A 27973-nucleotide genomic window follows, 5' to 3' on the forward strand; every position below is an offset into this window, starting at 1 on the left:
GTTCTCCGAAAGTGTGCTTAAAGTCGACGTGGCAGAAGGTGTGGCTGGCCCTGGAGCGTGGGGGCGGAACTTCCGGGGGGGACGCTACGACGGCCCTCTCGGAACCGGAAGTGGAGCCTGGGAACCTTGACGTTAGGAACGAAATCGAACCTGGATCTGGAGCCGGGTGAGGAGTGGCATTCGGGAGCTTGGGCGGTGGGTCGGAATGCAGAGGCGAAGCCAGGAAATTACTTGCCAGATAGGGGTCGGGTTTTAGGAGGTAGAGGGTAGTCTGAGGGCGGGGCTTGTGGAGAGACCCTGCTCTCACGCATCCACCACCCTGGATCAGTTCTAGACCCACCCTCCCTTCACCTCCGGGCCCACGTTCCGGCTCCCGCCTCCCTCCCCGAGCCTGTGGAATGGGGCCGACGCTTGGTTTTTGATGCACAGTGGAGAAGGCCCTGCCTCTTTTCGTGGCCGGAGAAGCCGACTTGGCTTCTTGGTCCTTGCTCTCATGCGCTCCCCGGTTACCCGGCTCGGCCACTTTCAGAGTTGTGGATAGCTTGCCCCGCCTCCTAGGGTTGTCACCCCCCACTCGTCCACCCCGAATGGAGTGCAGACTGGAGTTGGACTCCAAGCCCTGGAGTGTGTGTGTGTGTGTGTGTGTGTGTGTGTGTGTGTGTGTGTGTGTGAGAGAGAGAGAGAGAGAGAGAGAGAGAGAGAGAGAGAGAGAGAAGAAGGAGGAGGATTATTTTCTAGAGAGAAAGAAGGTCCTTTCCTCTTCCTCATGACTTGAAAGATAAAAGGGAGGTGACATCTGTCAAGCTTGATACCGGTGACCTGTGCAAGGTTTAAGGTTTGGAAGAATAGCTCCTGAGGTGGCTTTGATTTGAAAGTCCACAAGAGCAGCTCAGCTATTCTCTTGCCAAGATGGTCCTTCCTGGCAAAGGGGAGAGGCCCATTGTTCCACTGCAGCACCTGTGAGGTCTTCTACCTTCTGGGCTCCTCCTGTGTATAGCATAATTAAAATAAGGCTGTCCAGAGTGGATGTGATTAGATAGTCCTCTTCTAAGAAGGACTGTTGAAAGGCCCACTAACATATCTTTCTGTTGGTGAGTAAGGTTGTAGTAATTTTAATAGTGGACTACAATCCTTAGGAAAAGCTTTAAAGTAGAGTAGAAATAGGAGAGTTGGAGAAGTGCATTGGGATTTACACCAATCATAATCTCCTGCTTGAGAGATGGGACCAATGAACTTTTCCATGAAATCTTACTTTGTTACAAATCCTTGAACTGTTTACCTAGAATTTGTAAAGATGTTTTTGTATCTGTCTGAACTCAGTTCTAACTTATTGCCTTGCTAGAAATTTCAGGTATTCTTCACATTTGGTGATCTTAATGCTTCAGTTCTAAGGACTATCGTGTGTGTGTGTGTGTGTGTGTGTGTGTGTATGTATGTGTACTCATACACCACTCTATCTGTCCTGAAGCTTCAACTCAGGGCCTGAGCATTGTCCCTGAGCTTTTTTTTGCTCAAGGTTAGTGCTCTACTACTAGAGCCACAGCTCCACTTCGGGCTTTTTGGTGGTTATGTGTAGATCAGAGTCTCATGAACTTTTCTTACAGGCTGGCTTTGAACTGTGATCCTCAGATCTCTGCCTTCTGAGTAGCTAGGATTGCAGGCATTAGCCACCTGTTTTGGAAGGCTGTTCATTGTTAATGGGAAGACTAGGGTTGGAATAGCATGTGGATTGTTATAGTCTGGCTGAAGAATATAATTTTTCTAAGTTAGTCACTCCGAAGTTGGTGTGAGTGAGGCACTGGTGGCTTATGCCTGTAATCCTAGCTGCTCAGGAGGCTGAGATCTGGAGGATCAAGGTTTGAGTCCAGTGTAGGCAGAAAGTCTAAGAGACTCCATCTCAAATTATCCAGCAAAATATGAAACTGGAGGTGTGGCTCAAATAGTAGAGCACCAACTGTGAGCAAAAGAGAATGAGAAATTCTGAGTTTATGTCCTGGAGCTGGCACAAAAAACAAAGTTTGTCTTTTGACAGGGAGGGATTTTAGCTGGTCATTTTCAACTTTTAGCTTGAATGATTTAAAATGATTATACTCTTGAGAGTACTAAGTGTTTGTTGAATTAATGGGTGAGTGATGCTAGAGAGAATGAATAGAGAATAGGTATATTTCCCCAGTTACCTGTAACATCCTGGTAGTTCATCAGCTACAGGAGTCCTTGTGTGACTAAACACTAGAAATCATACCACTAGGGAATAGAGGCCACTGCTCCATTCCAGTGGGTCTTTTTGAAGTTGAAATTTATACTCTCTTAGCAGTCATACTGCATGAGGTTCATGGCAACAAAATCCTTGCTTTGAGGAAGGTAGCTAGGTACTGGCACAGAAGAAAATTACTGAGATCCTTTGGTGTAAGAATGATTAAGCTAATCACTGCCTGATAAGGTCAATCCCTTTTTAATCTCACTGTCTATCTCGAATAGGTGCTTTCTCATTACAAAGCTTGTTTTGACTAATTTTTCTTTTTGCCCCTCATCTAATAGGTGAGAGCAAGTCGGGGATGCTCTCATAATGAGTGTCAACCAGTCAGCTCCACCTGTGCCGCCATTTGAGCAGCCCCAGCCCATCTACCCAGGATATCATCAGTCCGGTTATGGTGGGCAACCAGGATCCACCGCCCTTCCTACTCACTATGGAACCTACAATGGCCCAGTGCCAGGCTATCAGCAGACATCTCCTCAAGGTATGTTTCCAAGTTTCTTTTGTGCTAAAAAAGGAATCAACAGTCTTCAGTTGTATCACTCTAGCAGAGGTGCTTAAATTGAGGAGCATTAATGGCTCTCAGAATCTAAGAATTGTGTAAGCAGTCTGTCCATGTTTTAATGTGGGCGACTGTTTCTACCTTAAGACATCTAATGGTTGACTGGCAGCTCACTTCCTGAGGGTGTCACCCTATACATCCTCACTTGGCTGCATTGTTAAGAGCTACACGGAAGAGTTGTGGTCATAGCTCCCCTACTTCCTGCTGCCTAAAGTCTCCCTGAAGTCACACATACACACACACACACACACACACACACACACACACACACACACAGAATGCCTTATACTGGACAGATGGTTCTATTAATGACTCTGGGATACATCTGTCTATAAATAATTCTGGGATGAAGTATATATTTTTGTGCATTTTTTGGTGCTTCTCATAGTTTTCTTGTCACTTCTTTTCCTTTGAATGAGTTTCCTCATTTTCTTTTGTGCTCTGTGATACCAAGGAAACAAGAAATAATCCAGTGTTACATTAGATTGGTGTGTCTTGGGTTTTTACTATTTTATGTGTGTACGTGTCTGTATACGTATGTGTGTATATGTGTGTGTACATGTGTACTAGTCATAGGACTCAGGCCCTTGTGTATACTAAGCACGTACTCTACCACTGAACTATATGTGATACCCCCAAGTGTTTGACTTTTATGTTATCTATAGACATCTATCTATACTATAGAATAGATAGCTGTTCTTCTTCAAAAATTAACATAGAAGTAAAAAATTATTTGGGGGCTGGGAATATGGCTTAGCGATAGAGTGCTTGCCTTGCATGCATGAAGCCCTGGGTTTGATTACTCAGCACCACATAAACAGAAAAAGCCGGAAGTGGCACTGTGGCTCAAGTGGTAGAGTGCTAGCCTTGAGCAAATGAAGCCAGGGACAGTGCTCAGGCCTTGAGTCCAAGCCCCAAGATTGGCAAAAAAAAAAGGAAAAAAATTTTTTTGGTTTTTAGTCATTACCAGGGTTTAAACTCAGGGCCTCAAGACTGCTTGTCTAGCTTGTTCAACTGGTGTTCTACCACTTGAGCCACACCTTCAGCCCAGGTATTCCAAACTGTGTAAGAGAGTAGATTCTGTAAAGGGTTCTAGGAAAAAGAAAACAAGGAGTCATAGATAAGATTGAGAAATGAATGATTACCATTTTAATTGTAACTCTGAAAAATAAAATCTGTGACGTGGTAAAATTAGGTTTCAGTTCTTTAGAAGAGCCTTTGTCTAGGTTGGGACTTTGGCTGGACAGAGTCCACCTCTGCTCTGTCAAGTTCGGACTTATCAAAATGGAATTTGACATCCTTTGGAGAGAAAGCCTTGTTATTGAGAGAAAAGTTATCTAGTTCTATCTTGGTTAGTGAGCACGTTTAGATTAAGTCCTATTAAGGCAGATTCTGTATGTGATCTCTACTCAGGGCAGAGCAAAAGAAAAAAATTGTTTGAACCAAGGTCAGCAACATTTTAAAAATGATTTAGCAAGTAGGGAATCACGTTCTTCCTGGATTTCATGTGGAAAGGATGGCGAAGCATAGTACAAGTAGTTTTTGATGACAGCTCTGATGGATGGAGTGAATGGAGCTTTTATGAGAATGTAGGTGGCAGCATCAATGAACTGTCCTGACTGAACCCTTGTTGAGAACTAAGTCTGACCTGTTAGACTCCTCCTAAACCAGGTGCTTTTGGAAGTTTCTATCCTTATGAGTGGATGAGCAGGATATGGTTAGGATGTATAAAACATGAAGAAGAGAGTGACAGAATACATGTTTATCTTGGGTTTGGGGGTTTGTCTCAGTAGTAGAGTACTTGCCTAGTGTATCAAGATGTGGGTTCAATCTCCAGATCTAAAAAAAAAAGCTCTTTCTTGTAGCCTAGTTCAGTATATTACTTGGTTATCTTCAATACCACCTTTCTCATATATGCTCCCAGTTTCTGAATTGTGGAGTAAGATTTTTTTTCCTTTAAACACTTCTTCTCTGGGGTAAGAACATCACATTGCATTGGGTTGAGTGAGAGAGATTGTAGGAAATACACTATATTGTTATGATGTTGGCTACAACTATATCCAAATATACCTGTGTGAGAGTTAAGGTTCTTTGTCAGACATCCATGTTTAGATACTGATATAGCTACAGTTGCATGTTGTTGGTATTGAGTCAGTGAGAGTCCAAACTTACTAATATTTTGTTGTGCATTCCTGGCTCAGAATCTAGAAAGTTATTTCACAATAATTTAGTTTCGGTTCTTTACCCTCAGGTGTGTCAAGAGCTCCACCTTCTTCAGGAGCACCTCCAGCCTCGACAGCACAAGCCCCTTGTGGCCAGGCTGCATATGGCCAATTTAGCCAAGGTGATGTACAGAATGGGCCAAGCTCCACCGTTCACTTGCAAAGGTATGTACTTAGATTCACTTAGTTAACGTAAAATTTGTCTAACGGAAGAAGAGAAGTTAAAATGTATTAGGATCTTTTTCCTTTTTTTTTTTTTAAACTATTGATCCATGTACCTGGGCGGTTCTTTTTTATATTCTTTTCTTCTCTTTTCTTTGATGTGTGTGTGTGTGTGTGTGTATGTGTATGTGCGTGTGCATGCACGCATGCACATGCTCACAGAGGCACAAACACCAGTACTGGGGCTTGAACTCAGGGCCTTGCACTCTTGCATAAGTTTTTTCACTCAAGACTGGTGCTCTATCAGTTGAGCTGTACTTCCACTTTCAGCTCTTTGCTAGTTAATTAGAGCCTCCTGAGAGGCTAAGATTACAGGTATGGGCCACTGGCACCCAGCTACCAAGATACTCTTTATCTTATCTCTAATTTGTCTTTTCAGGCTGGCTTTGAACTATGGTCCTTAGATCTGAGCCTCCTGAGTATCTAGGCATGCAGTTTTTCTTTATTAGACATACATCTTCGATAATAGATGCATTGCTGCCCACCTAAGTGAGAAATGGAAAGAGGGATCTCAGCTATATTTATGTCTCTTCAACTTCTCCCTTTCAGATTTAGGCACTTGTATGACTGATTAAGTTTGTACTTGGCCAGTCAAACAAGAAATACTTAAAGAAGAAGCACATAAATGATGAAAGCTTCAGAGACTTGATAAACCCCTCTTTGCATAAGAGTACATTAAAGCAGGGAAGTCAACTCTTTCTTAGGTTTTGGTAAATAATTTAACAAGTAGAAATGTGGTGCTGGGCACTAGTAGTTCACATCTGTAATCTGAGATCTGCAGATTGGAGGTTGGGGCAGACAAATCCCGGAGAGTTTTTTTTTGTTGTTGTTTTGTTTTTTTGGTGTTGGCCCTGAGGTTTGAAGTCAGGGCCTGAGTGCTATCCTTGCGTTTTTTGTTCAAGGCTAATGTTCTACCACTTGAGTTACAGCTCCACTGAGGGCTTTCTCTGTGATTAATTGGAGAGAAGAGTCTCACAGATTTTGCTTTCTGAGCTGGCTTTGAACTGTTATCCTCACCGAGCCTCCTGAGTAGCTAAGATTACAGGTATGGGCCACTGGCACCCAGCTACCAAGACTCTTTATCTCCAGTTAAACAGCAAAAAAGCCAGAACTGGAGGTGTGACTCAAGTGGGAGAGTACTAGCTATGAACAAAAAAGCCAAATAATTTAAGGACTGAGTTCAAGCATCAGTAGTGGCACCTATGCATGTGAGCATACACATACACGCGCAGATATACACACATGGTAGAACTTTGAGTAGGGGGTTTGATAATGGAAGGGTTACTTCTGATACTTTTTGTGTTCATTATATGCATTTTTAGAATTGCCTATAAGCCTGGATAAGGCCAACAAGTAGAATACATAGAAGATAACAAGTAGACTATACCTAAATAATAGAATAGCTTTCTCAGTTGGTACTTTTAAGATAAAATGAAAGCAGAGAATTTACCATTGGATTTGGTGAATTCGCAGTTTTTATTAATGAATGTAGTTTGTTTCTTGCTTTCCCTTTTTTTGATTGTTTCTGTGGAGAAATGAAGAAAACTGCCTAGTTGGAATGAGTCAGAGAGTTTATTCTGGGGAATAGGTTCCTGTAATCCTAAAACTCTTTTGCCACAATCATCTAATAATCTGGAAGGGAGAGGAAATAAAAACAGTAACAAATTTTGAAGCTTATTGTTTAGCTTGTAAGAGACATTGAAATCCTCCAACTCCACTGACCAAGTGGGGACTGTGGTCCATTGACTCTGTGGCTATCTGTAGATTGGGTAGAAATTATAGTCTTGAGAAGCCAGGGTTTAAGTTTAAACGGGCACTGGGATGGAACATGAGTCCTTGAGCTTTTCTGAGAGGAGATTTGGAATTGAGACTTGTTTAAGAAATTTGGATCTGGACTACATCCTTAGTGAACTAGGAAAAATGTTTGCACACTGCTAGAGGGAGATAAATAAGAAGCCCTTTTTTCTCAGGATGCCCATTGGTGAGTGAGAAAGGAAAAGGTTTTTTTTTTTTTTGGCCAGTCCTGGGCCTTGGACTCAGGGCCTGAGCACCATCCCTGGCTTCTTCCTGCTCAAGGCTAGCACTCTGCCACCTGAGCCACAGCGCCCTTTCTGGCCGTTTTCCATATATGTGGTGCTGGGGAATCGAACCGAGAGCTTCATGTGTAGGAGGCAAGCACTCTTGCCACTAGGCCATATTCCCAGCCCAAGGAAAAGGTCTTGAAACTTCAAATGGATCTGAGTGAACATTTGGGGTTAATCAAAGTGTTCTAAGCTGGCCCATGGGGCACACCTCAGCACTTGGAGGCTGAAGTAGGAGAATTATAGATTTGAATTCAGCCTTACTAATGTCTTTTTTTTTTTGGCCAGTCCTGGGGCTTGAACTCAGGGGCCTGAGCACTGTCCCTGGCTTCTTTTTGCTCCAGGCTAGACTCTGCCATTTGAGCCACAGCGCCACTTCTGGCCGTTTTCTATATATGTGGTGTTGAGGAATTGAACCCAGGCCTTCATGTATATGAGGCAAGCACTCTTGCCACTAGGCCATTACTAATGTCTTAAAACAAAAAAGTGGTCCCATAACTCTCTAAACTGATTAAAATCATTGAATTGCACATTTTTATTTTTATTTTTATATTTATATTTTTGCTAGTCCTGGAGCTTGAACTCAGGGCCTGAGCATTATCCCGAGCTTCTTTTGCGCAAGGCTAGAACTCTACCTCTTGAGCCACAGCGCCAATTCTGGCTTTTTCTGTTTATGTGGTACTGAGGAATCAAACCTAGGGCTTTATGCATAGTAGGCAAGCATTCTACCTCTAAGTCACATTCCCAGCCCTGTTTTTTATATTTTATTCACATTTATTTTTTGCTTTTAGTGTCCTTACTGAAAATTAGAGCACCTTAAGCAGGAGTTTCATAGCAATTTTTGTAAGCAAAGTTACATTTCATCTCTTAAGTCCAGTTGGCCAAAGCTTCTCCAGTATTTACAAAACGTGATAGACAAAACATACCATACTATAAACAGTGACCATTTCATTTACCACAGCCTGGTTGAGTTAAATTTGTGTGTGTGTGTGTGTGTGTGTGTGTGTGTGTGTGTGTGTGTGAAAAGGTCCAAGATGACTCTAGTTTTACAAAAATGGACAGGGTGGAAAGTTGAAATCTTCATGTGCTTCTAAATATTGAGATTTCTTTTTCTTTTTTTTTTTTTTTTTGCCAGTCCTGAGGCTTGGACTCAGGGCCTGAGCACTGTTCCTGGCTTTTTGCTCAAGGCTAGCAGGCTCTCTACCTCTTGAGCCACTTCCGGCTTTTTTTCTGTGTATGTGGTGCTGAGGTATCGGGCCCAGGGCTTTGTGCATGCTAGGCAAGTACTCTACCGATAAGCCACCTTTCCAGCCCTCTTTCTTTTTTTAAATACAATAGTTACAGTGGGCTGGGAAGATGGCTTAGTGGTAGAGTGCCTGCCTAGCATGCATGAAGCCCTGGGTTTGATTCCTCAGTACCACATACACAGAAAAAGCCAGAAGTGGTGCTGTGGCTCAAGTGCTAGCCTTGAGCAAAAAAAGCTCAGAGACAGTGCCCAGGCCCTGAGTTCAAGCCCCAGAGCTGGCAATAAGTAAACACAATAGTCATAGTTAAAAACACCTTGCTGGCATGAATTGTACATTTAAAGGAATTAATTTAATGGTATAGAGATTGTATCTCAAAATTGCTTTTTGGTTGTGGGGCTTGACCTCCGGGTCAGTCTGGGCACTGTTCCTGAGCACTTTTGCTTAAGGCTAGTGCTCTACCAATTTGCGTCACAACACCACTTCCGATTTTCTGGTGGTTAATTGGAGCTAAGACTCTCACAGACTTTCCTGCCTGGGCTGGCCTTGAACCTTGAACCTCTGAATTCAGCCTCCTGAGTAGCTAGGATTACAGGTGTGAGCTACCAATGTCCAGCTGTTTATTTGTTGTTATTGTTTTATTTAATCTTGAGTTGATACTTGTACCTTCCGGAAGCAGATGCGAAACAACTACTTTAAACCCAGTCGTGACTTTCCAGAGGAAGAAAATATTGATTAGAATCAGTAGAGACTGTTAGAGAACAGCAGTTAGTAGAACACCTTGAAATCACAGAGGGAAAATAGTTGTCAGGTTAGAATTATGTACTTTGTCGAGAGAGGTCAAATAAAGACATTTGGGGTGGAAAGATGACCATGTGAAGACTGACATGGCTGAAAAAAACACTATGGAATGAAAAAAGAACTGATCCTGGAAAGAAGGATCCTTAAAGAGAGAGAAAGAAATTAAAGAACTAGAAATAGATTGTAGGTCCAATTCTTTTGTAATGTTTAGCTAAGAGGAAGGCAAAACTTTGAGAGTGTGAAGTTATTTAGTTGGATTTTTAGATAATTTTATTTAGGTATACATCACATAGCATACAATTTACCTATTTAAATGTATAGTTCAAGGGCTGTAGCTCAGTGGTAGAGATCTTGCCTAGTATACCCAAGACCTTACACTTAACTCTCACCACTGTCTCCCCCCTCCCCCCAGTCCTGGGGTTTGAACTCAGGGCCTGGGTGCTGTGTCCCTGAGCTTCTTTTTGCTCAAGGTTAGCACTCTGCCACTGAGTCACACACCACTTCTGGTGAACCCAGGGCTTCATGCATGCTAGGTGAGCACTCTGCCACTGAGCCACATTCCCAGCCTGTTTCACCTTTTTTTTTTTGCTATTCCTGGGCCTTGGTCTCAGGGCCTGAGCACTGTCCCTGGCTTCTTTTTGCCCAAGGCTAGCACTCTGCCACTTGAGCCACAGCGCCATTTTCTATATATGTGGTGCTGGGGAATCGAATGCAGGGCTTCATGTATACGATGCAAGCACTCTTGCCACTAGGCCATATTCCCAGCACATTTAACTCTCAGCACTTTAAGAAAATAAAAACGGGGCTGGGGATATGGCCTAGTGGCAAGAGTGCTTGCCTCGTGTACATGAGGCCCTGGGTTCAATTCCCCAGCACCACATATACAGAAAATGGCCAGAAGTGGCACTGTGGCTCAAGTGGCAGAGTGCTAGCCTTGAGCAAAAAGAAGCCAGGAACAGTGCTCAGGCCCTGAGTCCAAGCCCAGGTGGTCAAAAAAAGAAAAGAAAAACAAAGCAATGATATATCATAGACACAAGCAGCTCATTATTATCACAATAATTAGGACTTGCCTTTTCTTTTTCCTTCAGTACTGGAGATTGAACAAAAAGCCTCCCATATACTAATCAAGTGTTCTCGCACTTGAAACATGCCCCCATTCTCTTCATTAGTATCCAGCCTCTTCATTAGTCTTTTTTTTTTACTTTTTTTTTTTTTTTTTTGGCCAGTCCTGGGCCTTGGACTCAGGGCCTGAGCACTGTCCCTGGCTTCTTCCCGCTCAAGGCTAGCACTCTGCCACTTGAGCCACAGCACCGCTTCTGGCCATTTTCTGTATATGTGGTGCTGGGGAATCGAACCTAGGGCCTCATGTATCCGAGGCAGGCACTCTTGCCACTAGGCTATATCCCCAGCCCTCTTCATTAGTCTTTTGATTTTTTTTTTTTTTTTGGCCAGTCCTGGGCCTTGAACTCAGGGTCTGAGCACTGTCCCTGGCTTCCTTTTGCCACAGCGCCACTTCTGGCCGTTTTCTGTATATGTGGTGCTGAGGAATTGAACCCAGGGCCTCATGTATATGAGGCAAACTCTCTTGCCACTAGGCCATATCCCCAGCCCTAGTATTTTGATTTTGCTAACTTTGTCTTGGCAAACTTTGAACTATCAATTCTCTCTCCACCTCCCATGTAGTTGGGATATCAGGCATGTAACACCATGTCTGACTTCATTATATAGCCCGAGCTAGCCTTAAACACACTCTCTATGTAGTTCAGGCTAACCTGATATTCTCAATCTTCCTGCCATAGCTTCCTTTATGGTGGGATTACAGGCATGTGCCACTGTGCCCAAGTTCATTTTGCTTATTTGAAGATCCTTCTTTTACTACCTCCTGAGTTTGGGTCTTACAGGTGTGTACCATGGTTTTAGGACATTTTCATGACCTTAGGAAGAAACACCTTCTCCTTTAACTAAAATAGCTACCCCGGTTTATGTATTTCTCTCCATTTCCCCATGGTTCAGCCCTAAGCAATTACTGTTCTACTTTCTGTCTCCATAGAGTTCCTATTGGGAACCTTAAAATAAGAATCAAATTATATACTATGTGATATTGTAACTGACTTACTCTATATGTTCCCAAGGTTAATGTATGATATAGCATATGTCAGTTCTTCATTCCTTTTTATGGCTAGGTAATAATTCATAGTATAGATATATAATATTTTATTTATCCAGTCTTTCATTGGTGGACATTTAGATTGTATCCATCTTAGTTGATTTTGGTTTTGTTTTCACAGTGCTGGGTAACTAACTCAGAGTTTCATGTATGCCTTTCCAGTTCTTTATGATGGAGCTGCACTTCCAGCATAGTTGATTGCTTGTTTGTTTTAGATGGTTATATTTTTGTGTATAGATAGAGGTGTGGTTCAGTGGTAGTGTTTGCCTGGCATGCTCAAGACCTTGGATTTGATCCCCAGAAGCTCCCCAATACCAAGAAAAAAAGAAGTAAAAACTAGTTGAAGAGAATTCTATTTGAATGAATGGATAATTGAGTGAAATAGTGTTAAGGACAAATAGGAGCCAATAAAATGTAAAGTACTAGTTTGTTTAGTAGATATAGATATGGTTGGAAGATTTCAGTGTTCAGACTACTGTTGTGATGAATTTGATTCATTCCCAAAGTCCCCAAAGGAGCCTTTATGCATAATGTTCTGTGTGGTCAATATCTGCAGTAATATCAGTGTAAAACACTGGTGCCATTGCTTGGAGTTTGTTCAAATTATTATTGGAATGACTCTTTTTGTATTTATATTTAGTTTATCCAACGTGGCTGTCTAAGTAACAAGTTGTTGCTAGATAGACCCAAGGGTAATTGGTTTGTCCAATTCGTTCAGAAGGCCAGATTTGGCTGATTTGTTTCTCTGATCTTATAGATTCTTCTAACATCTGCCCTAGGAGAAAGTAATAAAATACTTTGGCTTATAAGTTGAACAGGGGCTGGGAATATGGCCTAGTGGTAGAGTGCTTGCCTTTGTATACATGAAGCCCTGTGTTCCATTCCTCAGCACCACATATATAGAAAAAGCCAGAAGTGGCTCTGGGCTCAAGTGGCAGAGTGCTAGCCTTAAGCAAAAAGAAGCCAGGGACAGTGCTCAGGCCTTGAGTTCAAACCCCAGGACTGGCCAAAAAATAAAAAATAAATGATCAAGCTTGCTTTGTATAAGTTGAACAATCAAATTGCATTTGTTTGCTCTTACCATTTTATTTATTTATTTAATTTTAAGTAAGATCTCACTGTGTAGCCCAGGCTGGCCTCAAATTCTAAATCCTTTTGCCACGCCTCCCAAGGACTGTGATTACACTCATGCAATATCACTCCCAGCAAATTCCTTATGTGCTTGTTGTGTGCATGTACCTCTTATTTCAACTTGAAGATTCAGATTACATAGGCCCAGGTAGAGCAGCTATAATTTACCTATCAGATAAAATAGTATTTGACTACAGAGTGCTTGGCATATACTTATGGAATGGACCTAGTGGAAAATAAGATTTTCCACAAGCCATATCCTTGTAGATACCCAGGAATGTAATTTACTAACAAATATCCTACTTCCTGATGTGTATCTCTTGCCATCTTCCAAGAATATCTCAGCCCATTGTTACCTCAGTTTCCTTCTCTTTACAGGCTCCCCAGCTCTCAGCCATTTGGGTCGCCACCATTGGCCCCTGTGGTCAGCCAGCCAGCCCTGCTTCAGCCTTATGGCCCTCCTCCAACAAGTGCACAGGTGACTGCTCAGCTGGCAGGAATGCAGATCAGTGGTGCTGTGGCCCCAGCCCCTCCCCCTTCAGGGCTGGGCTATGGTAAGTAACAGGGATTACAGGAACATTTCTTTTTTTTTTTTTGGCCAGTTCTGGACTCAGGGCCTGAGCACTGTCCCTGGCTTCTTTTTTGCTCAAGGCTAGCACTCTGCCACTTGAGCCACAGCGCCTCTTCTGGCCGTTTTCTGTATATGTGGTGCTGGGGAATTGAACCCAGGGCCTCATGTACACGAGGCAAGCACTCTTGCCACTAGGCCATATCCCCAGCCCCCACAGGAACATTTCTAACCCCTTCTTTTCAGAAGCATTGGGCTTGTGAATCTTCCCAAATCCCTTCTATTTCCTTTTTATTTTTCCTATGCCCATTTGAGTTTAGTTTATTTGTTTTGTTTTTGTTGCCAGTCCTGGGGCGTGGGCTCAGGGCCTGAGCACTGTCCCTAGCTTCTTTTTGCTCAAGGCTAGCACTCTACCACTTGAGCCACAGAGCCACTTCTGGCTTTTATCTGTATATGTGGTGCTGAGGAATCGAACCTAGAGCTTCATGTATATATACAAGGCGAGCACTCTACCACTAGGCCATATTCCCAGTCCCCACCTATGCCTATTTGAATCCCAGGTGATAGGACAGTCATAACTAACCATCTTGTGGGAAGAGAAGTGATTTACTGAACAAAGAGACAGAATGACCAGGCTTCTGACTTGACTTTTTCTCTTTCAGGCCTACCAACACCACTGGCCTCAGCCTCAGGAAGTTTCCCTAACTCTGGTCCATATGGCTCTTATCCTCAGGGCCAGGCTCTTCCCCTTAGCCAGGCCCAAGGACATCCTGGAGTTCTGCCTCCCCAGCGATCTGCCCCACCACTGGCTTCCAACTTCACCTCCCCAGCTTCAGGGGGTCCTCGGATGCCTTCAATGACTGGTCCACTCCTGCCTGGGCAGAGTTTTGGGGGTCCGCCAGTGAGCCAACCTAACCATGTGTCCTCAACTCCTTCTCAAGCTCTGACCTCGGGCACCCAGATTACTGGGCCCCCAGGAGCACTACCACCTATGCACTCCCCACAGCAGCCAGGCTATCAGATGCAACAAAATGGTAAGTTGTTTCTTCTCCAAAGTCTGACTATCACCAAAGGCTTCAGATAGTTAGTAAAGTGGTTTTTGTTTTTGCTTGTTTTCAGTTTGCATGGTAAGTGATGATAGGTGGATACTTGGGGGTACTGGAATGTGAGGTTTATAAGTCATTCTTTTTCTCAGTTCAAATAGTATATTCTTCCTTTGAATAACTTCACTAGGCATTGATTTATCCCCTAATTCTGTGTACACAGGACTCTAGTTCTTTCTTTCTTTTTTTTTTGCCAGTCCTGGGTCATGGACTCAGGGCCTGAGCACTGTCCTTGGCTTCTTTTTGCTCAAGGCTAGCACTCTACCTCTTGAGCCACAGCGCCACTTCCGGCTTTTTTCTACATATGTGGTGCTGAGGAATCGAACCCAGGGCTTCATGTATATGAGGCAAGCACTTTACCACTAGGCCATTTTCTCAGCCCTGGAATTTTGAGATTATCAACTTTGTGCCCTTGCTTCTCAGGTTCCTTTGGACCAGCCCGGAGCCCTCAGGCCAATTATGGAAGCCCTTACCCTGGAACACCTGCATTTGGCAGCCAGCCTGGGCCTCCTCAGCCACTGCCTCCTAAGCGCCTGGACCCTGATGCCATCCCCAGTCCTGTAAGTAGATGCTTGTGGTCCAAGAGAAAGGCTTTGTGTCTTCCAGATAAGCAGGTTGATCTAGGTGAGATGTTTATGTAGCATTTTCTGATAATCTCGCCTCCCCTCTTTTTCCCCATCTTCTTACCATCCCAGAAACTATAATTTTTGATTCTTTGAACTAGAACTTGAAGTTCCAGAAGTCTTTAGGCAGTTTGATTCCAGAGTTGCCCAGGGAAGGAAGGGAAACCAAGAATGGTCTTCAGTATCAGGAAGAGTTCTAACTTGAGGGCTGTGTGCTGTCATTATTGGACTTATGTGGTATGGTCACTTTTGCCCTTCTGTGGAATAGTGGCTGGGTCTTGTTCCCTTAGAGCTAATAGAACAACATTTTTCCTATTAAGTGGAGCAGGTGGGAACTCTCTGATGTTATATGTTTAGAGCCAAATTGCCTCACTGGTTCTTCTCTGCACCTTTTTGGACAATGCTGAAGGAGAAAACCCCTAGTATTTTTAATCAGTGCTATGTGGATGGGAAGAACTATCTGCATTGTATGAGATGTGTGTGTATGAAGTCCCACTGAGGAAGCTGCTTCTCCCAAGAAGAGGGTGCTTTTTACTCTTAGAGTCATCAGAATCCCCAGGCTTTCTTTATCCAATTTGGGATGGAGGACTGAGTAGAGGCCACATTATATCCAGTCTGTGACATTGCTGTCAGTTACCTCACCATGCTTAGCCATTGTCATATTCCATTCTGTTCTCTTCCCTCTTCCTTTGGGATCCACCATGGTGAAAGAGCCTGTTGACTAAGGGTACCCAATAGGATTGAGCAGTCCCTCCTGTTCTCTCCTCCACAGTGGGAAGCAGAGTCTGATTGAATGCAAGGGAGGCTACTTTGAGCACCAGAAGAATCCTTAGATGGGAGGTTTGGCCTTTTGGAGGGAACATTCCTCTTCTTCCTTAAGGTTTCTCCCACTCAACCAGTCCCTGTAGAGTCCCTGCTTGCCTCCTGATTGCCTCTTTTTCTGATCTTGCTCCTTCATAGTCACTGCAACCTCTGTGTTGGGCCTCAAAGACTTGGAATTTCAGCTCTAAAGAGGGCCTGATTCCAGCTGTCTGAGCTGGGCTCCAGCTCTTGTCTAACTCAACCAGGGTTGAGAGAAGTAACATCTACCTCTTGTTCTTTTGTCTCCCTCCCTGTGTTTCCCTGCTGCCTTTATTATTAAAACACTAAAAGCAACTCAATGAGCTGCCTCCTCAGCAGAAAACCAGGCACAGAATAGACCCTGATGCCATTCCTAGTCCAGTAAGTGCAGGGGTGGGTGTGTGTGCGTGTCATCCCTGTGTTACTGCCACCCATGCATGACTATGACCTCATCTTCACCTCATCCACCATGTCCATCCTTCTCCATACTCTTCCCTTAACCTTTCTAGATCTTTGTGTTTACGTGCTGAAGGATATGCATGCCTTAAGTCACCATGTACTAAAGAGGTAGCAAGCTGTTGGCAGTACCTTAAGTATGGATGGTAGATGGTCAGGCTCTAAAGGCAGAGGTAGGTGTCATGTTAAGCTTCAGCTTTAGTCCTGCTGGCTCCTCCAGGAGCTTGTGTGTGACCTAATGGACCAGGACAGACATAAGCAATAGTGCTTTCTAGTTTGGGGTGATTTGTCTATAGCCTGTTATAGAGAAACATTTGTGTAGGTGGTTACTAATATCCAGGTTCATAATATCTCAAACTAGCATTTCTTATAGGGGAAGGAATTGCTGGTTTGGGAAAATGTGGGCCATTTTATCATCTGGAGAGTCTCTGACTCTGGTATATTTATAAAGTTCAACCTTTCTGCTGTGTAATGCAGAGTCTTAATTGTCTTTTATTTTTTCTGATTTTACCAAACTCATCTTGAAGTAACTGACCAAAGGTCACTAGCCTTCACAAGGGTCTGATAACCAGCTTTGCATATCCTTTCCCACCCGCCTCTTATTGTGTCTGCCAAAAAGTCGGGGGGCGGGGGTGCATCCTGAGGAGTGGATATTTATCCTCTTCTGTATATACCCACTGATGCTTACCTGAAAGGAAGGCAGCATCTGCTTCCTCACCTTACCTAATCATCTCTGGCTGTTTAATTCTCTCCTCACATGTCCCTTGTTAATGTCATCAAGTATAGAGCCATTCCAGGTAGACTCATTTTTACATGGTAATTGTCGTCTATTTTCCTACTCTGGTTCAGTGTCTCTTGGGGGGAGGAGGGAGAAGGCTAGATGGGGGAGGGGAGTGGGAGCTAGTCATGTTTGATGGTCAGTGATCAGAGTTTTCATAGATTGGGAAGAAGAAGAAAGTGTTCATCATTGACTTGGAGCCAGAGGGTTTCATCAAGAAGCCCATTCTCAATGTGGCCTGCCCACCATTGTGCTGCTGGCTGAGAGTAGATTAATATTGTGGCATTAGATTTGGTCTCCAGAGGGAGAGCAGGCTTCATGACTGAGGTGTTCATTGGCAAATGGTTAGTTTCTGTGCTGCAGCTCTAGCCTGTCTTTCTCCTGACCCTCTGGGACCTGGCACTTCCTTTTCTTCTGTCCCCTCACTCATTTCACTTCTTCCTCACAGATTCAGGTCATTGAAGATGACAGGAACAACAGAGGTTCAGAGCCATTTGTTACTGGTGTGCGGGGCCAGGTGCCACCCTTAGTTACCACCAACTTCCTGGTGAAAGACCAAGGTGAGGAGAGCATTAATTCCTCCTTCTGGGGACTTCTTCTCTAAGGTTATCAGCTATGGATGAGGCTATTGTCAGTCTTTAACCAGATACTAGTTCCCTTACCAATTCCTTCAGGTGAATCACCAATAGAGAGCTGGTATCCAGAGAGATTCTGACCTGACTCAGGTCTTCTGCCTCTTTCTTCAGGTAATGCAAGTCCCCGATACATCCGATGCACATCCTATAATATACCCTGTACTTCTGACATGGCTAAGCAGGCTCAGGTGCCCCTGGCAGCTGTCATTAAGCCACTGGCAAGTCTGCCCCCAGAGGAGGTAAGTCAGACAAGGGACTAGAATATAATGAAAGGGAGGAATGGCGGGGAATACAGCTTTTCCTAGGTGTGATTCTGTCTGGTATGTTAGAAGACATTTTGATCACATAGGATGGTGTTGAGTCTTTTTAAAAATTATTATTATTTTCACCTCCCCCCATGCCCCTGCCTCCCGCCCTCAAACGATGTTGTGTCTTTAGTAGCTTTCTTCCTCAGGTTCCATGCCTGAAGGGAATAGGATGAGAGCAAAAGCCCAAGAAATTGCTGTGTGGTGCTAGAGTTCATAGGAGCAACAAATTATATGAAAAGAGGCAGGATCTCCAGGCTCTTCCAGGGGGCTCAAACTGATAGTCCTAGCTACTCAGAGAGCTGGGCAGACAAATTCTTGGTACTCTTATTTTCAGTTACCCAGCAAAAAAGCTGGAAATGAAGGTGTGGCTCAAGTGGACCAGCCTTGAGCAAAAAAGCCAAGGGAGAGGTTGGAGGCATGGCTCAGTTAGAGCACTAGTCAAGAAGTGAAAGCATCAGTTGCCAAGTTTGAGTCCTAGTTTTTTTTTTTTTTGACCAGTCCTGGGCCTTGGACTCAGGGCCTGAGCACTGTCCCTGGCTTCTTTTTGCTCAAGGCTAGCACTCTGCCACTTGAGCCACAGCGCCACTTCTGGCCATTTTCTGTATATGTGGTGCTGGGTAATCGAACCCAGGGCCTCGTGTATATGAGGCAGGCACTCTTGCCACTAGGCCATATCCCCAGCCCCTTTTTTTTTTTTTTTTTTTTTTTTTAAGGTTCAAAACTAGGACTCAGGGCTGGGGATATGGCCTAGTGGCAAGAGTGCCTGCCTCATATACATGAGGCCCTGGGTTCGATTCCCCAGCACCACATATACAGAAAATGGCCAGAAGTGGCGCTGTGGCTCAAGTGGCAGAGTGCTAGCCTTGAGCAAAAAGAAGCCAGGGACAGTGCTCAGGCCCTGAGTCCAAGCCCCAGGACTGGCAAAAAAAAAAAGGCAAGCAACAGAATGAGGCCCTGAGGTTAAACCCCAGTACTGTCATGGAAAAAAAAAAAATTGGGACCAACTTGTAGGGTGAAGACAGCAGGTTATAAAAACCTCTCATTGTTGGCTGGGAAGGTGGTTTAGCAGTAGAGTGCTTGCCTAGCATGCATGAAGCCATGAAGCCCTGGGATCCATTTCTCAGCACCACATAAACAGAAAAAGCCAGAAGTGGCATGGTGGCTCAAGAAGTAGAGTGCTAGCCTCCAACAAAAAGAAGCCTGGGGCGGGAGGGGGGGGCGAGGCTGGGAATATGGCCTAGTGGTAAAGTGCTCGCCTCATATACATGAAGCCCTGGGTTCGAGGCTGGGGATATGGCCTAGTGGCAAGAGTGCCTGCCTCATATACATGAGGCCCTGGGTTCAATTCCCCAGCACCACATATACAGAAAATGGCCAGAAGTGGCGCTGTGGCTCAAGTGGCAGAGTGCTATCCTTGAGCAAAAAGAAGCCAGGGACAGTGCTCAGGCCCAGAGTCCAAGCCCCAGGACTGGCCAAAAAAAAAAAAAAGAAGCCCTGGGTTCAATTCCTCAGCACCACATAGAAAAAGCCAGAAGTGGCGCGGGGCTTAAATGGTAGAGTGCCAGCCTCGAGCAAAAAGAAGCCAGGGACAGTGCTCAGGCCCTAAGTCCAAGCCCCAGGACTGGCATGGTCTTTCTTTTTGGCTAGTCCTGGGGCTTGAATTCAGGGCCTGAGCACTATCTCTGGCTTCATTTTGCTCAAGGCTACCACTCTACCACTTGAGCCATAGCGCCACTTATGGCTTTTTTTATATTTGTGCTGCTGAGGAATCGAACCCAGGGCTTCATGTAGATGAGGCAAGCATTCTACCACTAGCCATATTCCCAGCCCCGCATGATCATTTTTTTTCCTTATGGGCTGACCTATCACCCTAGGTCAGGTAGATATAGTGGCACAACATATAAGAAAAAAGGTGCAACAGGATCTGGTGTTCTATCCTTCACCTGATTTAGGTACCTGAAACCAGCATGAAAAAAGGCACTCTTTAAAAGCTGCTCTTTATAGCCTTGATAGGTTACGCATGTGCTTAAGATAAGAATCCTCTAAAGCTGGGTTTGGTGTCATATACCTGTAATCTTACCACTTGGGAGACTGAGGGAGGAGGATCACTAATTCAAGGTCAGCCTGCACTACACAGAGTATGCAGAGTTTGAGGCTGTCTTGGGCTATAGTGAGACCTTATCTCAAACAAAATGACCCCCTATCCTGAGTGAGAGGTGTGGAGCTGAGATGCTTCCTTTGATTAGTGATGAGGTGTCTGGATTGACCAAGCAAGTGAAGTCTGCTGTTGTCATGAAGTTATAGGTGGTAGAGAAGGTAGCCAGTTTCTGCAGCAGTGTCAGGGAAGGCGGGGCAAAAGAGTCAGCCATCCACATTGGCTTTGTCATCTATAATAAGATGCTCTACTTCTACAATATGTATATGCTCGTCTTTTCTTTTCTTTTTTTTTTGGCAGTCTTGGGGCTTGGACTCTGGGCCTGAGTACTGTCCTGGCTTCTTTTTTTTTTTTTTTTGCTCAAGGCTAGCACTCTGCCACTTGAGCCACAGCGCAACTTCTGGCCATTTTCTCTATATGTGGTACTGGGGAATTGAACCTAGGGCTTCATGTATACAAGGCAAGCACTCTGGCCACTAGGCCATATCCCCAGCCCCATGTTCTTTTTTTGCATTCCAGTGGGAATGGTTGGAATTTGGTCTGTTATTTTTAGAGTGATATTTGCCTAGGCCATAGTAGTAATGAGCAAAATTCTGGGGGTTATAGGGGACAAGTGTCATATTTAAAGAGGAAAGCAAGAGTCAAGATCCCCAGGTGTAGTGGAAGCAAGAATCCTAGATAATCCTTGGCTTTCTCCAATATACCCATGGCAGCCCCTAGCCAGTTTCACAGTCTTCTCTTCCAGGGAGAAATGTGGCCTGGGATGGGACATAAGAAGAAAGAACTGTGGAATTTACACACTTGGGGACATTTTCACTATACTCCTTCCCTAGGCAAAATATCTGAGCCCATCATCATCTCCCTCAGTGTTCTTCCTTTTCTGTGATCACATGTCTGACCACACCATAGATTCCCTCTGTGTCTGAGCCCCTTCCCTTTGCTCCCTAGGCTTCACCGTATGTCGTGGACCATGGGGAATCTGGCCCTCTGCGCTGCAATCGCTGCAAAGCATACATGTGCCCCTTCATGCAGTTCATTGAGGGAGGGAGGCGTTTCCAGTGCTGCTTTTGCAGCTGTATCAATGATGGTATGGTCATATAGTCTGGGATTCGTGGGGGAGGTCTTGATTGCATCTTCACTGTTCTTTTTCTTTCTAATTAGATAAACAGGGTCCAAATTTCAGGGGTTGGGGAAATAGGGCACATATGGGGACATATGGCAATAGAGTGATAGAGGACAGCTCAGCTAGGAGCAGATATGCTAAAATTGAGAATAAATCTTTGAGTAACACACTGCATACTCCCCACAGTCCCCCCCCAGTATTTTCAACATCTGGATCATACCGGCAAGCGTGTGGATACTTATGACCGTCCTGAGCTATCCATGGGCTCTTATGAATTCTTGGCTACTGTAGATTACTGCAAGGTGAGAGAATGTAACAGGGAAGACACAGTGGGTGGAGGATGATAAGGCAGCTAAAAATTGCTGGTATCATCACTCCATGCTCCCTCTCCCCCCCTTCCTTTGTCCCCTTCAATATTGACTGCCTCTAGCTAACTGGCCTGCTTACCATTTTCCTTTGCCTCCAATGTCTCCTTCTTCTGCAGAACAATAAGTTTCCCAGCCCTCCTGCCTTCATCTTCATGATTGATGTCTCTTACAATGCCATTAGGACTGGCCTTGTTAAGCTCCTCTGTGAGGAGCTCAAGTCACTGTTAGACTACCTACCTAGGTGAGAGTTATGGAGCTGAGGTGCTTTCTCTGGTTAATGTTAGGGTGTCTGGGTTGACCAAGCAGATCAAGTCTGCTGGTGCCATGATGTTGTGGGTGGTGGAAAAGGTGGCCGATTTCTATAACAGTGTCACCTTCCACAGGGAGGGTGGAGCAGAAGAGTCAGCAATCCGAGTTGGCTTTGTCACCTACAATAAGGTGCTCCACTTCTACAATGTGAAGAGCTCATTGGCCCAGCCACAGATGATGGTTGTATCTGATGTGGCTGACATGTTTGTGCCACTGCTTGATGGCTTCTTGGTCAACATCAATGAGTCTCGGGCAGTTATCACCAGGTAAGAGTGAGGTGGGGGGGTTAAAGAGACAGTGGGGAGATATAATGGTAGAAAGTTAGGGAGTTATATAGAGGGGTTAGTAGATGGATCGGAGCTGTGGCTCAAGAGTTTTCAGAGTCTATGAGCCAGACAACTCTTCAGGGAATTGAGGGCTGAGGCAGCTGAAATCTTGCTGATAATTTTGGTTGTCTCCTATTACTTCCCTCTTCAGCTTACTGGATCAAATTCCAGAAATGTTTGCAGATACAAGAGAGACAGAGACAGTATTTGCCCCAGTAATCCAGGCTGGGATGGAGGCTCTGAAGGTAAGATTGGAGTCCCTGGTAACCTAACCTCTGCTTTGCTTTTTTTTTTTTTTCTCATCATCGTACTCCCTTGAAAATAGCCTCCATTTCTTCAGTGATTGGTAAGTGTGCAGTAAATTAGTCTATCTGACATACCTGGTGCTTTAATAATTGACAAGGAGAGACGTGAATGAATAATGGACGAATAAAGGAAAGGGTGAACAGTAGGCCTGTCTTTTTTCCTAGGCTGCTGAGTGTGCAGGGAAGCTGTTTCTTTTCCACACATCCCTGCCTATTGCAGAGGCACCAGGGAAGCTGAAGAACAGAGACGACAGAAAGCTGATCAACACAGACAAGGAGAAGGTGTGGGACTGGAAAATTGGGGGAAGATTTCCCATTGCTCTGTAATAGAAAGCTGCTGACTTCCCAATGTCTACCCTTAGCTTTTCCAAAGGGAATGAATGATATTCTGTGGCTGCCAACCTGCTCCACTATTCCCATACCTCTCTTAGCCCATCTCAGTCCGGAGATTGAGTGGACTTTGGTTGTTTTTTGTTTTTGTTTTAAAGAACTTTATCCAGGGCTGGGAATGTGGCTTAATGGTAGAGTGCTTGCCTAGCATACATGAAGCCCTGGCTTTGATTCCTTAGTACCACATAAACAGAAAAAGCCAAAAGTGGTACTATGGCTCAAGTGGTAGAATGCTAGCCTTGAGCAAAAGCTCAGGGAGTGTCTAGGCCCTGAGTTCAGACCTTAGGACTGACAAGAAAAAAATAAAGAATTTTCTAAAGCTGGGTACTGATGGCTCATGCCTATAATCCTAGCTACTCAGGAGGCTGAGATCTGAGGATCGAGGTTCAAAGCCAGCCTGGGCAGGAAAGTCCGTGAGATTCTTTATTTCTAGTTAACCACCAGAAAACCAGAAGTGGTGCTATGGCTCAAGAGGTAGAGTGCTATCCTTGAGCTGAAGAGCTAAGGGACAGTGCCCAAGCCCTGAGTTCAAGCCTCAGGACTGGCCAAAAATAAATAAATAAATAAATAAATAAATAAATAAATAAAAATAACAAGAATTCTCTAAACCTGGGCTCTGATGGCTTATGCATGTAATCCAACCTACTCCAGAGGCTGAGATCTGAGGCTCAAGGTTCAAAGCCATCCTGGGCAGGAAAGTCTGTGAGATTCATCTCCAGTTAACCACCAGAAAAACAAGTGGACCTGTGGCTCAGAGTGGTGAATTGCTAGCCTTGAGCAAAGGACAGTGCCCCAAGCCCTGAGTTCAAGCCCCATGATCAACAAAGCAAAAATAATTTTCTATTACTAGTCAAACTCCCAAGCATTAGATCTGACGTCTTCTAAGTATTTTAGTATTCTGTATGGCATCAGCAGTTCTCAAAGAGGGCAGCATCAAAATATTTAAACATTTCTTCTGCTCCTCTCCAGACTCTGTTCCAGCCCCAGACAGGTGCCTATCAGTCTCTGGCCAAAGAGTGCGTAGCCCAAGGCTGCTGTGTGGACCTCTTCCTCTTCCCTAACCAGTATGTGGATGTGGCCACACTCTCAGTTGTGCCTCAGCTCACTGGTGGCTCTGTCTACAAATATGCTTGCTTTCAGGTATGGTATAGGATTCTGGGTGGCAATTGGCAGCAGGAATGGGAATGCATTTATACATGGAGTGGCCTTTTAGCCACTCACTCAGTAAGCCCTGAAGGTGTGGTGGTTAGGAGCATGGGCCTTAAAGTCCATCTGCTCCCTGCACTTACTGGTCTAAGATAAACGACTTAATTTTTCCCTCCTTTGTTCTTTCATCTACAAAGTGGAGGCTTAATGCTTTTTAATTAGGCCTTTTCTACAGAAATAATATCACACAAAGTATTTTGTGTGGTACCTGACAGGTATTAAGTGCTTAAAAGTTATCCTTGTCGGGCTGGGGATATGGCCTAGTGGCAAGAGTGCTTGCCTCCCATACATGAGGCCCTGGGTTCAATTCCCCAGCACCACATATACAGAAAACGGCCAGAAGTGGCGCTGTGGCTCAAGTGGCTGAGTGCTAGCCTTGAGCAAAAAGAAGCCAGGGACAGTGCTCAGGCCCTGAGTCCAAGCCCCAGGACTGGCCAAAAAAAAAAAAGTTATCCTTGTCATCAACACGATTATCATCTTCACTGTTGCTGCTATGACTAAATAGGCTGTGGAATGGGAGGAGTGCAGGGGACTGGCTGTGGGGGCTCAGTAATGTGACTGGGTTTGCGGGGGGGGGGGGGTTACAGGTGGAGAACGACCAAGAACGATTTCTGAGTGACTTACGTCGTGATGTGCAGAAGGTTGTTGGCTTTGATGCTGTTATGCGCGTCCGGACAAGCACTGGTGAGTCCTGGTTGGAGGAGCAGATTGGGGGGATTGGGGGGCTCAATCTTGAGAGGGAGGCAAGTAGCATCTGTCATAAATTTAGCACTCACCCTGTCTCTGTGGCCTCAGGTATCCGTGCTGTAGATTTCTTTGGCGCTTTCTACATGAGCAATACAACAGATGTGGAGCTGGCAGGCCTGGATGGGGACAAGACGGTGACCGTGGAGTTCAAGCATGATGATCGGCTCAATGAAGAGAGTGGAGCCCTCCTGCAGGTGGCAGGCGGGAAGCAGTGACTGGGGAGAAAGTGCTGGGTGATATTCTCTGGGAAGAGGTTGAGGAACAGGTAGAGTTGAGAGGGGCAAAGTATGAGTCCCCACTTTCTCCCTTCCCCTAGTGTGCCCTGCTTTATACCAGCTGTGCAGGACAGCGTCGACTCCGTATCCACAACTTGGCCTTGAACTGCTGCACCCAGCTGGCTGACCTGTACCGAAACTGTGAGACTGACACACTCATCAACTACATGGCCAAGTTTGGTAAGGATAGAAGCGGGGTAGGGTGGGATTGGGGCTGAGAGGTCCAAAATGGTGAGTGAGTCAGCACTCCTGGGTAGGTGTGATCATGGGGAAGGCATGTGTACCAGGTGGCTTGCCAGTGACTGCTATGTCCCTTCCCATTCAGCATACCGTGGTGTCCTAAATAACCCTGTGAAGACTGTGCGTGACAGTCTTATCACCCAGTGTGCTCAGATCCTGGCCTGTTACAGAAAGAATTGTGCCAGCCCCTCCTCTGCAGGACAGGTAGGAAAGGCATGTTAGTGCACAGACTGTTGGAACAAAGTTTTGCATTTGCAAGATACTTCTTATTCACTAATTTTTATTTTAATAAATCCCTCAGCTGATCCTTCCTGAGTGCATGAAACTACTTCCAGTTTACCTGAACTGTGTGTTGAAGAGTGATATCCTGCAGCCTGGAGCTGAAGTTACTACTGATGACCGTGCCTATGTTCGCCAGCTGGTTACTTCCATGGATGTGGCTGAGACCAATGTCTTCTTCTACCCACGACTCCTACCACTGGTGCGATTAAGGGTTGGAGTGGAGACTGAACTGAGAAAAGGGTCTCTTAGAAGGATGAAGGAGGGTTAATATCTGTATCTGACACTAAAATGTTTTGTTATCAAATGTAATTTTATTATTATTAAGGTAGGGTGCAGAGTGGTTACCATTTCATAAATCAGGTAATCAGTACATTTCTTTTTTGGACCTTGTCACCACTTCCTTTGAATTCTCCTTGTTTCCTCCTCCCATCCCTAAGTCTGATAGTTCATTTCCACATAGCACAAATCCAATACCATGATTGGATTTGTTCACTCCTCCTCCCTCCCTTTCTTCCTCTCTCTCTCTTTTTTTCTTTTTTTTTTTTTTTTGTTTGGGCATGTGGCTTGAATTCAGGGCCTGGGCCCTGTCCCTGAGCTCTTTTACTCAAAGATGCCCCTTTACCACTTTGAGTCACAGCACCACTTCTGGTTTTCTCGTGGTTAATTGCAGATAGGAGTCTCATGGATTTCCCTGTTTGGGCTGGCTTGGAACTGTGATCCTCAGATCTCAGCCTCTTGAGTACTTAGGATTACAGGTGTGAGCTACTGGTGCCCGGCTTCTTCCTCCCTTTCTGCATCCCCACTCCACTCCCCCTAAAAAAGGAACAACAGCAACAATAAAAATGCAAAACAAAAACCACGAACAAAATAATTTGTCTTTATGTACATTTTACCCTGAGAGTTACTGAAACCCCAGAAAGAGTAGTGTCTAGGGACTTGGCTTTCTGATTAGGGGTTGAGTCTTCTGGTCCTTGGTGACATTTTGCCCCCTTGTTTTGATCTAGACAAAGTCTCCTATTGAGAACACCACTGAACCCCCAGCAGTCCGAGCATCCGAGGAACGGCTAAGCAATGGCGACATATATTTGCTGGAGAATGGACTCAACCTCTTCCTCTGGGTGGGAGCAAGTGTTCAACAGGGTGTTGTCCAGAGCCTTTTCAACGTTTCTTCCTTCAGTCAGATCACCAGTGGCTTGGTAAGGGCAGGGAGTCATGGAGAATATGGGTGTGAAAATATACCTTGTGATATGAGTGGAAGGGAGCTAATAAAATTCAGTGTGCTGATCCCTTTACATATTAGGGGGCAATTGGGAAGTGTGAGGAAGGGGTGCTGTCATTCTTCCCAGGCTTGTTTCAGCTTATGCATGAGTCTGTGCTGCCCCTCTTGATTGAACTCAGAGTTTTATTATAAGGATGAATGAATTTTATGTTCCAGAGTGTTCTGCCAATTCTGGATAATCCATTGTCCAAGAAGGTTCGAGGCCTCATTGATAACTTAAGGGCACAGAGATCGCGATACATGAAGGTAACACTGAGCTGAACCCTAGCTTTCTTGTCTTGTCAATTCACCTGGAAATGTGGGGAGGGGTGGTCTGGGTTTTGGGGTTTCTGTTTCATTGCCTTTGGTCCTGCCTCATGACTGCATTCTGGCCATAGTTGATCGTGGTAAAACAAGAAGACAAGCTGGAGATGCTGTTCAAACACTTCCTGGTAGAAGACAAGAGCCTCAGTGGGGGAGCATCCTATGTGGACTTTCTCTGTCATATGCACAAGGAAATTCGGCAGCTACTGAGCTAAAGCAAGTGGGTAAATAACATAAGGTCCCAGGCCAGCTTCCAGAAAGTACCCCGGGATGGCAGAGGAATTGGGATAGTTCCATATCTGATAAGTCATGTATGCTGACCTCAGTCTCTTCAGAGGGAGGGGGAGATCTAAGGTGACACCTTTCTGGGCTCAAGTATGCTACCATTTTGTCCTGTCCTGCTGATGGAAGGTGTCCCTGTCCTCTCACTCTACCCTCCTTTTCCTGCTAATCCTGTTGTAATGAATGTAGTTTCTCAGTTCACTGTATATGATTCAGTGTTGGGGGTTTGGAGGTGTCCAGATACTGGGGATAGCGTCCCTTTGGACCAGCCTCCAAGAGGAGGGGGGGACAAGAAAGAGTGGGGATCCCAGGGTTACTACAGGAGGTGGTGAATTCAGCTCAACAACTTCCTATATTAGGGATAAAACATACAGGTGCACAAGAACTG

At 44.8% G+C, this 27973-nt stretch overlaps 1 protein-coding gene and 1 long non-coding RNA gene across 3 annotated transcripts; one reads left to right on the top strand and one right to left on the bottom strand.

Moving 5' to 3' along the window:
* Positions 1-44: 44 nt before the first annotated feature.
* Sec24c (SEC24 homolog C, COPII coat complex component) lies at positions 45-27952 on the top strand. 2 transcript variants are annotated; one of them, XM_048339049.1, is made up of 24 exons: positions 45-166; positions 2539-2738; positions 5068-5203; positions 13063-13238; positions 13915-14286; positions 14779-14915; positions 16131-16199; positions 17501-17612; positions 17799-17926; positions 21099-21237; positions 21460-21575; positions 21758-21882; positions 22025-22216; positions 22428-22521; positions 22747-22863; positions 23941-24111; positions 24765-24861; positions 24973-25118; positions 25241-25379; positions 25525-25643; positions 25741-25920; positions 26726-26917; positions 27157-27246; positions 27378-27952. In XM_048339049.1, the coding sequence occupies exons 2-24, from the start codon at positions 2567-2569 to the stop codon at positions 27516-27518; spliced, it is 3360 nt and encodes a 1119-aa protein (XP_048195006.1). In that variant the 5' UTR covers positions 45-166; positions 2539-2566; the 3' UTR covers positions 27519-27952. The 2 variants fall into 2 exon arrangements, with proteins under 2 accessions (XP_048195006.1, XP_048195004.1); XM_048339047.1 differs by lacking the exon at positions 16131-16199.
* On the bottom strand, positions 13148-13916 carry LOC125346469. The gene is made up of 3 exons (XR_007209937.1): positions 13792-13916; positions 13477-13552; positions 13148-13266 (listed from the first exon to the last, which is right to left on the bottom strand). It is a non-coding gene; the product is annotated as an uncharacterized LOC125346469 (long non-coding RNA).
* Positions 27953-27973: the final 21 nt, after the last annotated feature.

This window comes from Perognathus longimembris, chromosome 2 (genome assembly GCF_023159225.1).
Source record: "Perognathus longimembris pacificus isolate PPM17 chromosome 2, ASM2315922v1, whole genome shotgun sequence".
In the NCBI taxonomy this organism is placed as follows: Eukaryota; Metazoa; Chordata; class Mammalia; order Rodentia; family Heteromyidae; genus Perognathus; species Perognathus longimembris.